General features: G+C 37.6%; 1 protein-coding gene across 1 annotated transcript in view; it reads left to right on the top strand.

Moving 5' to 3' along the window:
• The window catches only part of LOC122790586 (extracellular calcium-sensing receptor-like), a 115,631-nt gene that overhangs the window by 82,116 nt on the left and 19,193 nt on the right, over nt 1–14,322 (top strand). The window contains exon 8 of the mRNA XM_044058112.1: nt 12,762–12,764. Coding sequence (XP_043914047.1) covers nt 12,762–12,764 — 3 coding nt within the window. The remainder of the gene's footprint in view (nt 1–12,761; nt 12,765–14,322) is intronic.

The following is a 14,322-nucleotide window of genomic DNA, read 5'->3' as shown; positions in this document are numbered from 1 at the left end:
GCTGCCATAGAACCACAGTATTAATATTATAACCCTAAGATACTATCTCAGAGGCCCACTGATTTTCATGTTTGTTGTTTTACACAGAACCAAAAAGTCCAGCCCCACTGATGTCAGATATAACAAGTTTCACTCATTGCATTAACTGTACTGTCACAATCTTCCTTACATATTTTTTTTGTTATATATTTTGCTTTACGTTTTTTCTGCTAGTTTCCACACCCTGCTGTATTGGTATGGACTTTACCTGATTTTGGTACTGAGGACACATTTGTAGTCTACAGTACACACATGCAGTGATATCATTAGTCATGCACAGGATAAGCAGAAAAAATTGAGAATCTCTTCCCAAAGTCCTACTTCATGAACCAGCCAAAAAATGAAAGAGAAACTAAGGTCCTGGGTGAAGTGGTGGGAGCCTTTCACACCCCATGCAGGTTGTGAAGCTCAATGCACTCCTTACTTAATATAACATACTCAGAGGTTACACAACCACAAGGTGAGTTTTATAATTTTAGTGATGGGATCTCACCAAAGGGCATTTCAATGATGTACACATTTACACAAGTAGCACACTTGCACAGAGGAGTGCACATCTGCAGCTGCTTCTATGACCGTCCTACCACACAAGTCCACACTCACAGAGATACATGTCTGTCTGCAGATCCTTCTGTGATCATTCCATCATATATTCATGGACACTTGCCATTTGTACTGTGAGCTCCTGACATGTGCATGCACACTCTCATGGCTCTAGGACACATGCTCGACTAGCATATGTCCGAATCACAAAACATCGAACACACATACACGAAAGTGCTTACCATCGAAAAGCGCTTCCGTGTATGTGTAGTTCAAAAAAAAAATCTACCTTTCTGCAGGGGGGCTTCACCCCCCTGCACCCCCACCCCCCTACTTTATTATTCTTAATCCGAGATTGCACAACAGTGGGGAAAAGGGAATTTCCCCTTTCACTGTAGTCCGATCTACAAAACAAGCACACATACATGGAAGCGCTTGTCGATGTTAAGCGCTTTCGTGTATATGCGTTTGATGTTTTGTGATTCGGACATATGCTAGTCGAGCATGTGTCCGGATCCCACTCTCATACACCTGTTGTTGTCCTGTGTTCTTCCTGTGATCTTCCTTCTACATATATGCACCCTCACATATACCCATGGATGTCTGTATTTTTTCACTTTAATTTCTCCAAGTCTTTTGGGTTTTTAGTACCATGACAAGAATAGGCCCGACTCCTAAGTCAAAGTATGATTAATCTTCATGAAATTAGTATTGTTTCAGTCTTTGATGTTAACCAAAAGTGCTCTTTGCAGCACCCACAATGCGCCCAGAATCAAGTCCTTCTGCAATTCATACAGCGTTACAATGGTAGCATATCGAATTTAACAGTATTTTTTTTTTTAATGAGACCCATTGCTCCTACAATTGGAACTGTCTAGATAGCCTTCTTCCACATTGCCCTTGTTTTTGCCTGCAAATCCTAGTATTTTATTACTTTGTGTCTTTCTGTATGTAAGAGACTGTAATCATTGGGTGTTGTACACAGTAATATATCCCATTTACTTCTGTTATAGCACACAAATTTCTGTTAATGGTCTTGACTAATGTATTCATTTGTTTTATCAGACTGTTAACATTTTGGTTCTTATTGACTTTCTGTAATCTATTTCGTTCATGGATCTTAGCATGTATATCCATCTCTATGAAATCAAGCAACTTTTCCCTTAGATCATTTTTTTCTAAATTAAGGACATGTTCTTTGTTCTCTGTTTTCTGCGGACATTCTACAGAAAATTCCAAAACATCTTCCTGTGACATATTCCCTTCAGCTGCATCCTGCGACATACATTGCTCTTTCATGTGGGAACTCACTGGTCAATCACTCCACAACATTGACTGTGTTGGAGTTGCTACTGTTTCCTGCTCTTTCCGCAATGCAACTTCAATTAAACTTTTGTACTGGTTTCCTGCTGAAGGCTCCAGAATATCTTCATGTGGCAACTGATCAGATGCTTCCTGTTCACCTGTTTCTCCTTAATTTGGGGACTCGTTCCATCGTGCTGTGACATTACTTTGGATTTTCTACACTAAATCGTTCAATTCGCAGGTAACCCATAATTTCACTTTCTATTTCTTTAACTTCTCCATTACTTATCCTCTTTTCTATTTTCCCCCTTTGTTTTTTATTTATTGTAATATGAAATTTTTCATATCCAGATGGCTTTGCCTGTATTTCTCTTCAAATATCTGTTATTTTTGCATTGATTAGTTTTGCTTTCTCCTTTGCATAAGTACCGTATTACATCTCTTTTTTTTCCAATGTTGATTTTTTTCTTCAGATATCTTTCTCTCCACCACTTTCTCCTTACTTTGGGGGACTCATTATTTCATCATCCTGTGACAAAATCTGTGTTAGACTTTCTACACTAAATCCTTCACTTTGCATATATTCCATAACTTCAGTTTCTTTAACTTTTACTTTACTAATCTTCTGTTCTACGTTCCCCCTTTGTGGTCTTACTTTTGTATTGTGAAATCTTTGATATCTCTGTGCCTTTTCCTATATTTCTCTTCAAATATCTTTGGAGCTGCTTTCTTGTGCTGATTAGTTTGGCTTTCTCCTATGCATAAATATTGCATCATATCAGATCTTTCTTTGTTTCCCATGTCCATGTTTCTTATTTATACCTTTCAAAAATTTCTAGGTTTTGTTCTTTATATTTTTGCACTTCCTCAGTCACTTTTTCCCACAAAAGGCCTACAGTTTACTGGTCTGTATAATGTTTTTTCATGGATTTGTTGTACTAATGAACACAAACTGAAGCTTTTTGGCAGTTTTTCTTGTGCTAGTGTTTTTCTTTCTTCTGATTTCACTCTTAATTTTTTTGAATATCTTCTATCTGGAAAATTCTGGGCTTCTTGCATGATAGTAACAATGCATAATTTCTTTTTTTTATCCTCAACAGTCCACTTTATTATCTTTGTGGCTGTTTTTTAGCTTGTCAGTTTTTGTGGATTTCGTGGACTACTACTTCTACAACAGCAGTCAGTCCTCTCCCTGATCCTGACCTAACCCCATTGTAGGACTATTTCCATGTCTTGAGGATTCTACACTGTCATTTTTCCAGTCCTGGCACCAGTCCACATACCAAGATTGGGCACTTTTGTATCCAGGGACTTGTACACTCAGCTATCTTTTTTTCTTTTTTAACCTACTACTGTCCATGATATATGCTATATAAAAACAGTCTATATAGCAGTGTTGACTTCGTGAGATTTTGTAAAAATAGGGTCCAGCTTGTGAAGGTGCTCACCAAGACCTGAGGATGAATTCAGTTCCAGCAATACTAGTCTCTTTTGGTTGATGATTTTATCATCTCTCCATTTGGTCATTTTTTCAGGTTTAATTTCTCCAAGTATTTTGGGCTTCTAATATCATGACTGGAATGAACTCCATTCTTAAGTCAAAGTATGATTAAAGTTTATGAAATTAGGAGTGTTTCAATCTTTGATGTTAGCCAAAAGTGCTCTTTGCAGCACCCACAAATCTGGGCACCAGAAATGATTCCTTCTGTGATTCATATGGCATTACATGTATCGGTAGCATATCTAAATACGACTGTAAATTCTTTTTATGAGACCCATTGTTCCTACTACTATTGGAATTGTCTGTGTATCCTTCTTCCACATTGCCCTCATTTCTGCATGTAAATCCTGATATTTTATGTCTTTGTGTTTCTCTATACATCAGACACTGTAGTCACTGAGTGTAGTAATTTCAATTTATTTTATTTTATTATTTATTTATTTTACATTTATTAACTGGCCTAGTTTAACTGGATATATTTCCATTTTCAGTAGAGGCCCAGGGAGAAAAGCTCCAGTAGTAGCAAATAGAAATTAAAATTAATGTTGTTACATAGTAAATGAAAGGATTTCAATAAAAAATACAACAAGTAATAATAAAATAGAGTAGGTATTTACACTAGAAAAAGTGACAATAAGTATAGGATAAATTATTATACAGTATGATTCATGAGGAATTTCAGTACATCAAACAGGATAGATTACATCAGTATGTTGATTTGAGTTCACCAGTTACAGTTCTGCTTCCAAGGAGTGAGCATTAAAGTTTTGGTAAATTTAGTAGGAAGAGGAAATATCAGTAGTGAAAGCAGAAGATTAGTCAAGGTTGCTGCAGGGGCATAACCAGTGTGTTTTGAGGTGTCTTTTGAGGTTTTGTTTAAAGAGAGGCAAGGAAGAAAGTAAAGTTAGTTCATTGAGCAGTAGGTTCCAGTTTTTTCCCACTGTGTTGGAAAACAGAGAATCTCCAGCCATGTTGTTAGACTTGCTTATGCTAGCAAGAAGTTTGCTAGAAGAGTGTAGGGAATTTAGATTTTTGTAGGGGATTATGAGATTGGAGAGTATAAGAGTGCTGTTAGGTTGGTAAAATATCTTGTGGGCAGTCGTGAGTTGGGAGACTATCAGATGGTTTTAAAGTTCAAGCCAGACTAGCTGCATTAGATTCAGACAGTGGTGAGTTCTAAAGGGATTGCCAGTGGCAAATCTGGCGATGTTATTATAAGAATTTGCTAGTTTGATAAGATTATTTTTCTTTAGGATAATATATATGGGTGAGGCGTACAGAAGAGTTGAGATTAAATGGGAGTGAGCAATCTTGGTTCTGGATATCGGAGTTAGGAAAGGTTTGATTCTATATAAGGAGCCTATTTTTCTGTTGACAGTTTTTATGGTGTTATTTATATGGCTATCAAAAGTAAGGTTATTGTCAATAGTAATTCCTAACAATTTAGTGGTAGAGTCAGGGAATATAATAGTGCCATTATTGGAAATGACTGAGAAATCTATGGGGGAGGACTTACTGGTGGGTGTAAAGAGAAGAAGCTTAGTTTTTTTAGCACTGAGAAGGAGGCAACATTTTGTGAACCATGTTTCTACTATGTTAAATACATTCTGAGTTAGAGAATGTAGTTCTGATGGGGAGTTTGCTGAGCATACTAGCGTCATCTGCATATTGAATGCAGGTGGCTTGAGGAATTGCTACATGGAGGTCATTGATAAATAGTGAAAAAAGAAGTGGTCCTAGAATAGAGCCCTGAGGGACTCCGAGGGTGACTGGCAGAAGGGATGATATATTATTTTCCCAGAGAACTGCCTGTTGCCTATTGCTAAGGTAAGACCTGAACCATTTATCAGCCTGAGAGTCAAGGGAAAGGGATTCAAGAATGTTGATAAGAAGGGCATGGTTTACCATGTCAAAAGCTTTTGAGAGGTCAATAAAGAGTGCAGATAAGAGGTTGTTTTTATTGTGATTTCTATTGATGGCATCTGTAAAGGATAATAGGGCAGTTGTGGTACTATGTGATGGCCTAAAGCCATGCTGGCAGTTTGCTATTATGTTATGTTGAGATAAATGGTTTAATAGTTGTTGGTGAATGCATTTTTCCATAATTTTTGCTAAGGGTGATAAAAGAGCTATTGGCTGGTAGTTAGAGTAATCATTTGAGTTACCACCTTTGTGTAGGGGAATAATATGGGAGATTTTCCAGATGTCTGGAATGGTTCTATTTATGAGGATGGATATAGGGTAGGCAATTACTTTGGCTGCTTTTTGCAGGTATTGAGATGGTAGATGATCAGCAGAAGGAGTACAAGGCTTAAGTTTTTGGATGAATTTGTAGATGAGAGTGGTAAAGATGGGTTGCAGATGGAATGTTGGTAGAGTGCCAGGTACAGTGGTGGGAAGGCTTGAGTTGTCTGGGATTAGTTGACTGGCTACTGATTGTATGGTCTCTGTGAAGAAAGTATTGAAGGCACTGGCAGTTTGATGGGGGGTATTTGGATCGGCCTCAAGTGGGGTAGGTGTACGAGAGTGCCCTGGGAAAAGGATTTTATTGATACTAGACCAGAACTTCTGGCAATTGTTTTGGTGAGTTTGCTGTAGTTTACAGTAGTAGTTCTTTTTGTCTGTAAGTATTGCATTATTTGCACTATTTCTCAACTGCCTAAAAGTTTGTTGATCAGAGATATTTTTGTTAGCTCTCCACTTAGCCCAAGACTTGTTCCTAAGCAAAATTTTCTGTCTGGTTTCTTTAGAAAGCCAGGGGGCTGGTTTGGACTTAATTCTGATAGACCGTTTGGGTGCATGCTTATCAAGGATAGATAAGAATTTAGAGTTCAGATACTTAACAGCCTCTTCAAGTGGTAGAGTTTTTAAAGGGTTCCAGTCACAGGCACTAAGATCATTTTGGAATAATTCTGGGTTAAAGTGTTTGTTGGTACGTGCAATCCTATATGTGGGGGGTTTGAAATATCATTTTTTTGCCTTATGATGTAGGTCAAAGTATGATCACTTACATCGTCTGGCAGAGTTCCTTCCTTGTAAGCTTGTTTCTGTCTATTTATAAGTATCCAGTCTAAGGTGTTCTTTTTTGTTTGGTTTGTTGATTCTGGTTGTGGAGGTGATAGTTTGACTAAAGCCATGAAGGTTGATATGGGATGTAGGATTATCAGCGTTGACACCTTTCCAGTCAGTATTAAAATCACCTAGTATTATTGTTTCTTGGGGGTATGTTGAGGACACCCAGCTTAGAATATCCTCTATTGTACTGATATTATTACCGATCAGTGCTACTTTTGTCTTCTTTTCATGGACTATATCTTGTTTTCTCACATCTATTTTTTGAACTGTTGGTAATGGGTGAGCCCATGTGATATAAACATCATCTGTTGAAGTGACACCCCAACTCCATGTGCAAAAATGGGAAAAATGGGGTTGTGGATGGATGGATGGATGGATGGATGGATGGATGGATGGATGGTTGGATGGATGGATGGAAGGATGGATTCTCTCTAATACTTTGTAGCTCATGTTTCCAATGCTCCTCAGCTACTTCAGTACTGTAATGTTTGCACAATACCCATTGCAACAGTCTTGGCACATTATTATACCTTTCAGTATATAGTCCTTCTGCCATTAGTATATCACACCCAGCAGCAAGATGTATAACTGTTTCCAGTTCTGTTTTACAGAACCAGCATTTCTCTGTTTCTCCCACATTTTCACTGTATTTTGTAAACCAACATGTAAGCAGTGCACTATCTTGAGCCATTTATATTAAAGTTTCATCTTTTGGATTAAATTCATCTCTCCTTAACCATTTCAGCATCAGATCCTGACTGACGTGAGACTGTGACAGGAGTTTTCTGTATCTGTAACTATATTTATGCAGTTTTCATATTCCTCGCCTTCTCATCTGATTATTCTCCTTATATGCCTTCTTTTGTTTATTAGCACATTCAGTTGCTGCCTGATTTTTGTCTTCTTTGGTTTGGGTTCCATTCCCACTTGACACTGATATGCTTCTAAACTAAGCAGGGAATTCATGTTACATTTGTTCTCTTCATGTTTCAAAACTTTCACTGTTTGGATCTGATGAGGTCATCAGATATGTATGCAGTCCTACGATTGCAACTCTATAAATGTAATCAGTTTCGAGGAGGCCCATACATCCTTCAGAATGAGAAATATATACTCTTGGTATACACTAGTTTTTATATATTATTTGATAAGTGTGACCCAGTTTTCTTGTTTTCCTCTCCAACTCATCCAGTACCTTTTGGGGCCAGTCAGTCACCCCAAAACTGTAAGTTGCAACAGGAAAAGCAAATTGGTTTATAGCTTGGACTTTGTTCCTAGATGTCAGGACTATTTTCAGTATTAATTTTAGTCTTCTAAAATATTCTTTACTGAGTTTTGTTGACATTTGTTCATGTTTTATTGAGGACCCTTCATCAATTCCCAAATATTTACACACAACCTCCAGATTAAGTTCTTATATATCACCAAAACCAAGAAAGGACCGGCACAGGGGTACACCGTTGGAATGCAACAATAATCCAAGCAAACAACAAAGCAATTCCAAATAATGGACATGTAGAGTCAATATCAATTTTGAAATCAGAGAAGTAGACTTTGAACATGAGAGGACCTACTACTGTGGGACTTCACTGATTATCTTAGCAATATCTGAAGAGTAATAGAATACCGTTTGTCATATCTTTCTCCCCTGAGTACTTACACCTTGCTACTACCATTTGTAGCTTACCTTTTACCCACTTGCACAGTTTGTCCCTATTCCTGTCCCATCAGTCTTGTGAGATACCTGTTATAAGGGACTATGTCAGAGGCTTTACTGAAATCCAGGTAAATCATAGCCACTGAGTTACCTGTGTCTACCTTCCTTATAAAACAGTCACAGAATTGGAGCAGGCTAATCTGACATGATCTGCCTGCTGTCAGTCCATGATGAAGTTCATTAAGCAGCCCATGTGACCCGTGAGTTCAGGAATTACTCCGTTATTTTTCCCATTTATGAAGTCAGACTCAGATCACTAATACATTCTATAAACTATTTCAAGAGTATGGTTTGTCATAGTAAGTCACAATCTGATCAACAGGTTAATGTTAACACTTTCAAAGAAAAAGGCCTAATTCCAATAAATGATATTTATAAATATCTTAAGTTAAGGTGCCAGATTCATTGTGTTACCTGGGGCTGAAAAGGGCTTAAAATTAATTTATAATTGTGACACTGAGTTCATTATTTATGCCCTTTGGTTTTGTGTTCACTAGTACTTGCAGGTCAAACAGTGCAGAAGCTGAAGCTACAGGTACAGAAACAAATGAAACATATTATTAGGGTCAAGAACTGATACACTTTGGGATTTTTGTTTAAAAAATTATCAGTTTTATATGCCATATTATATTCATATTTCAGTGCTGGAACAAATGCCTGTCCCCCATTTGGCGATGATATGTAAATATGTTTGAGGTTTATATTAAGTGCTTTCAAGCCAGTTGGATTGAATTGTTTGTTAACACCGAAGTCATTCTTGAAATATAGCTGAAATGTTTTGTCATTCATGTTTTTGCTATTTTTGCAATGTAACTCCTGATTAGAATGTTGAGGTTCAAATGCTTAGTATTTTCTATAAGGTGTAATTATTTTAAGTTTATATTATGTGATACTTTCACGAGCAGATGTATTGATGTCTATGTTATACAAAACTGCTTAACAGTTACTGCAAATACTACAATACTTGAGTGTGATAGTAAGGTATTACATTTATTTTGCTATTTTAATTGTGAAGTATCTGCATTTAAATAATCTATTGCATTATTACACTAAATTCTAAATGTATGCCTTTTAGTGTCACAATCCAATAACATAATAACAGATGTATAGTTTGGTGTGACATTGTGTGCGTAACAAAATATATGAGGGTCATGTTTGATCTTGTGGATGACCTTATGTAGGTTGATAAATCCTTTGCAGTTGGTGGGACCCTTTGTCACGGAGGACATCACCTAAGTACACAGAGAGTATTATTTGGTTTTAACCATCCATTTAGATCTAGCTATCAATTCATGGAGTTTCCATGCCTTGGAGGAAATGTGTGGGGCTCAGTTCTTTTCAGCAAAGAATGGGTGGGCTACACCAATCCTCTAAAGGGGGTATGCTACTGAATAGACAAGTTTGTCAGGTCTGGTGGGTTTTCAGGCAAGGCCAAAGTAATTGGCATTCCAAGCTAAGATTCATTGATATCAATAAGACAAGCATGTAGTAGCACTTACAACTTTAAAAAAAAAATAACCTACCTAGAGGCTTACTTGCCTTTGAAGGAATCAGGGCATCTACTGTTAAAAAGTCATGGTTCATAGGCCTGCCTTGCATTCTACAAATACCTGGTTACAAATCCTTCTGCTCATCCTTGCCCAGTGACCAAGGAGGTGGTCAACCCATTGTAATTAGTTAGTCCTGCAAAAGCAGAGTTATAGAAACAAATTCTGGGCATGAAGTATCCATACCCAGGTTACAGTAAACACCACAAACTATAGTTTTTAACATGTTATTGTACCACCTACATGTCACAAAAAGAACACAACCACTTTCTTGATGAACTTGTATTCCTTCCCATAATGGGAAATACTGTTCCACTTGGTGTCCTAACATATCCCTCCACTGTCTGCTTGGAGCTTCATAAACTTTAATAGACTTGAACAAACTATAAAGATGCTAACAAGGGTGAGCATATTAGATACCATCCTTGTTAGCTGTGCTAAGCTACACATTACCCTGCACCCTTTTTGTACTGCCCACAATGCCGTCACATTCCTTATATACACCAAACCTAATCTAATAATAAAAAAAGACAATGAAACCAATGTAAGGAGCTTTCAGACATTAGCTGCTTTGAACAATCACCTTGCATCAATCACCTGGGGCTATATATTTATTCCCCCTCACAACCTATTGAGGAATCACTCGTGACTCTCTACAACACTTTAAATAATTGCCCTGGTAAATTTACCCCCACGAGATATCAATACAGTGGAAAATACTGCAAAAGGTAGAGTTACAGAATCAGTAAATTATTAAACCGAAAGAAAAGACGTCTTCAAGCTTTACCCAAACCAACTCAAGACTAATGTCAACTCCATCCAAAAAAGCAATCAAATGAAGAAATTCTTCATTCAAAGTAAAACTTGAGTCAAGATGAGTGACAATAATAAAGGTTTTTACAACCAAATCTGAAAAGTGAAGGGGAAGAAACAAACATGTAGCCTGCTAAAACATAATGGTATCACTATAACAAAATCAACAGATACAGCTAATACACTAATAGACCGATCTGGAACAAATTTCAGGCCACAAAGTGAAGTGCCACATATGCTTCTGCCTACAACACGATCCTACCTGAAACTGCATCCAAAATGGCCACCTCTGCCATCAGTAAGGTCGGAAACACCAACTCCATTGGAACCGATGAGATGACTGTAATCCTTATTTAGTCAGTCAAAAACAATCTAGTATACCCCCTTACACACATTCTTAACAGAGCATTAAAACATGGCTTTGCCCCTGATATCTAATAGCAGAATGCTGTTATGGTCCTAGTCCACAAGAGAAATATTTACACACACACACACACACACACACACACACACACACACACACACACACACACACACACACACACACACACACACACCTCACAAGCATATTGTGGAAGGTGAAGAACAGAATCATCATAGAAGTGATTCCGACAGAAATAGAACCTCTTTCTCCATGACCTAACCCAGCATCTTTTGTTAAAGGAGGATCAGATCATGTATGCATAGCCTAATAAATTGCTTTGAGAGAGTGACCACTTGCCTTGGATGCAGGTTTATCTGTTCACGCAGCTTACTTTAATCTGGCTAAAGCATTCAGCACCATAACCTAAGATGGACATATAACTTTGGGATCTGAAGGTAAAGGAAGGTATAATAACATGGATCTGTTTTTGGTTACATGGTTGTATACAACTGATAAAAAAGGGAGGACTGTTTTGATAGTCAACCAGTGGAGTCCCTCCAGGCTCTGTCCTGGGGCCACTTATTTTCTTGGCATTTTTTTCTCATATATAAAAACTGACTCCATTGTTTGACTCTTCAATTATGTATATGAATGCAAACTTAGGAGCACTGTCCTTAACCCTGCTGACACCACCTCCCTTAAAGCAGCACGTAACATTACACGTGAATGATATGGTAGAAATAACCTTATCTTCAATGTACAAAATATAGCAGTCACACTAGCTTTATACACTATAATATATCTATCATTTGATAATCAGATAGGTAAACTGGAAAAGGGACCCTTTTCAGCCATAACAAGGATTACTAGCACAAGGGCAATTACAAAATACTGACACATTCACAAAAGACACTGGCAGACACTCAAAGAAATATTGCTGTTAGCATCATCTGGGCAATGTAGCTATGCCCAATAGCAAAACAGCAGTGTTTTGTGTTTCAGAAACTCGATAAAGGTGTACTGAGCAACTTGTTATCAGTGGCTCACTGTCATGTCTCTGAGTCGATCACAAGTACTGTTAGACCTAACAACACTAATGCTCACCCCCATCCACCCATGCAATGCAGTTGCACAGGACATGCACCTACCTAGACACACACACACACACACTTACAGACATCCAGACAGCTGCAGTCACACACACAAAGAATTGCATATACACACTGTATGTGTCCACACACACACACACACACACACACACACACACACACACACACACACACACACACACACACACACACACACACTTACAGACATCCAGACAGCTGCAGTCACACACACAAAGAATTGCATATACACACTGTATGTGTCCTCACACACACACACACACACACACACACACACACACACACACACACACACACACACACACACACACACACTCTGATGGCTGCTATGGTGTTGAAAGCCTTGCTCCTGCCACAGGAGTGCATGGGTGTAGGACATCAAAAATGGTGTGAACAATTTTGTTTTACTACTCCAATAGTATAGAAAAGGTAGTCTTTGACTGACTGTATCACACTATTACAATGATGGAGAAAAGTCAGGGGAACATCACATGGCTGATTTATATTAGCTGTGCCCCCAGACTGACATATTTGAATGCGCCCTTGAACAGAGAAATCACTGTGGCACTATAGGCTGGTGCTTCCATACTGTTAGAACAACACAACAATGTTTGAATTGATGAGGCATAATTCACTGTGTAGTCCTGATGACAGTGGCATTTTGTAGTGTGCTACCTGTTTCTGAACCTCGGGGATTACATTAAGTGACGCAACACAAACTTTTGTTCAGCTGGTACACAGAAGTTATAAATTATTCAAATGTACAAGTACACATAGATACCATGCCCTGGCCTAAAACTAGTTGGTAGCTAAAGTCATGTGAGTTATAGTCTATTGATAAGGAGTCAAAGTTTAGAATTATAGAAGGTATACTACAACATTCATCATCAAGTTACTACCCTCTCGTACCACTTATGAAAGCAGCAAATGAGAAAATTTAGTGCATTACATAAGAGTATAGCATGTAAAGGAGAACAACATTTTTCATTTTGTTTGTGCAGGGGCAAAGTTCTTTATTTTGTTTGCAAGTAATATAGCTACTGGTCTGGGGGCTGCCAGATCAGTAATGCTCTGCAGGCTTGTTTTCATTTTAGTAGTGATGCCTTGAAAAAAAAAAAAACAATTATTTGGCAGATTAACAAGAAATTTTCAAGGTCCATTTTTTCCAGTCTCTCTGCAGTTCTATTCATTACAATAGCTTAATGTCTTACCCAGTTTTCACTGTCTTCTTCTTGGTTTATTAAATGTTTCTACCTGAAATGTCAAGATATGACAGTTCTTTTTCAGGCCCTTTGTTTTTTTTTTTTTGAAACAGTAGTCATGTGGGTATTGCTATGAACCAACAAAAATTGTTCTTTATCTTTCATCTGTTTGTGTGCTGTTTATGAAGGTAGTTGTTTTACTCTTTAAGGTAAACATTTTCTGTAGTTTTAAGTTTTAGAGACAGTAGACTGTCTCTCTCTCTCTCTCTCATATACTTGCTGTTTGACTTCTTTTTATATAGAATTATTATTAGGATGACAGTTATATCTTTAACTGTAGTCTCTCTGGTTTTGAAAGCTTTTAGTGCCATCCTTTGTATTTAGCAAAAGGTTTTACTTTCCTATATCTCCAACAAAATAATTTAGTTTCTGTGATGTAATGAACCACACCTGGACGTTTTCTTTGCCATGCTTTACTGTGCCCAAGGTGCATCTCCATACCCCAGACTCACAGTACACCTTCATGGCTTTATGTGCACTGAAATTAAGCTGCTATCTCTGTCTATCCATTAATTTTATGATTCTAAGATTCCCCTGGAAGTGAAGATCAGCAAACCACCACAATAATTCTAATATTTTCAGCTGACATTGCCAGCAAAAGAATGTCTAATACATTGCCCAGAACTCTAATTATGTCATTCACAAAGATATTGAATAGAATGGATCCTACAAATGATCCACAAGGTATTTCTTTAATTATTTCTGACTCATCTGAGACCCATCTTATTACCACATGGTGAGTTTTAATCCTCAACCTGTCCCTTATCAACCCACAAGTATGCCATCTTGTTTTGTATCATTTAGTTTTCTAGCTAATCACTCCTGGAGAACGTAGCAGCCTTAGTTGGGAACAGGTAACACAAATGGATGAGTATAGATTTACACTTATTTCCTAATATGAATCTATGTTGCTGGAGATTTATAAAATACTACATTAAATCCATAAGCCCTTGGTGGACTGCTTTCTCTTTTAGCTTCTAGGATTACTAGGATTTATAACACACCATAAATCCAGGACTTTCAATCAAA

This window comes from Protopterus annectens, chromosome 16.part0, assembly GCF_019279795.1.
Source record: "Protopterus annectens isolate FY-2018-M chromosome 16.part0, PAN1.0, whole genome shotgun sequence".
Taxonomy (NCBI): Eukaryota; Metazoa; Chordata; order Ceratodontiformes; family Protopteridae; genus Protopterus; species Protopterus annectens.
This window is presented reverse-complemented; position numbering and strand designations above follow the sequence as displayed.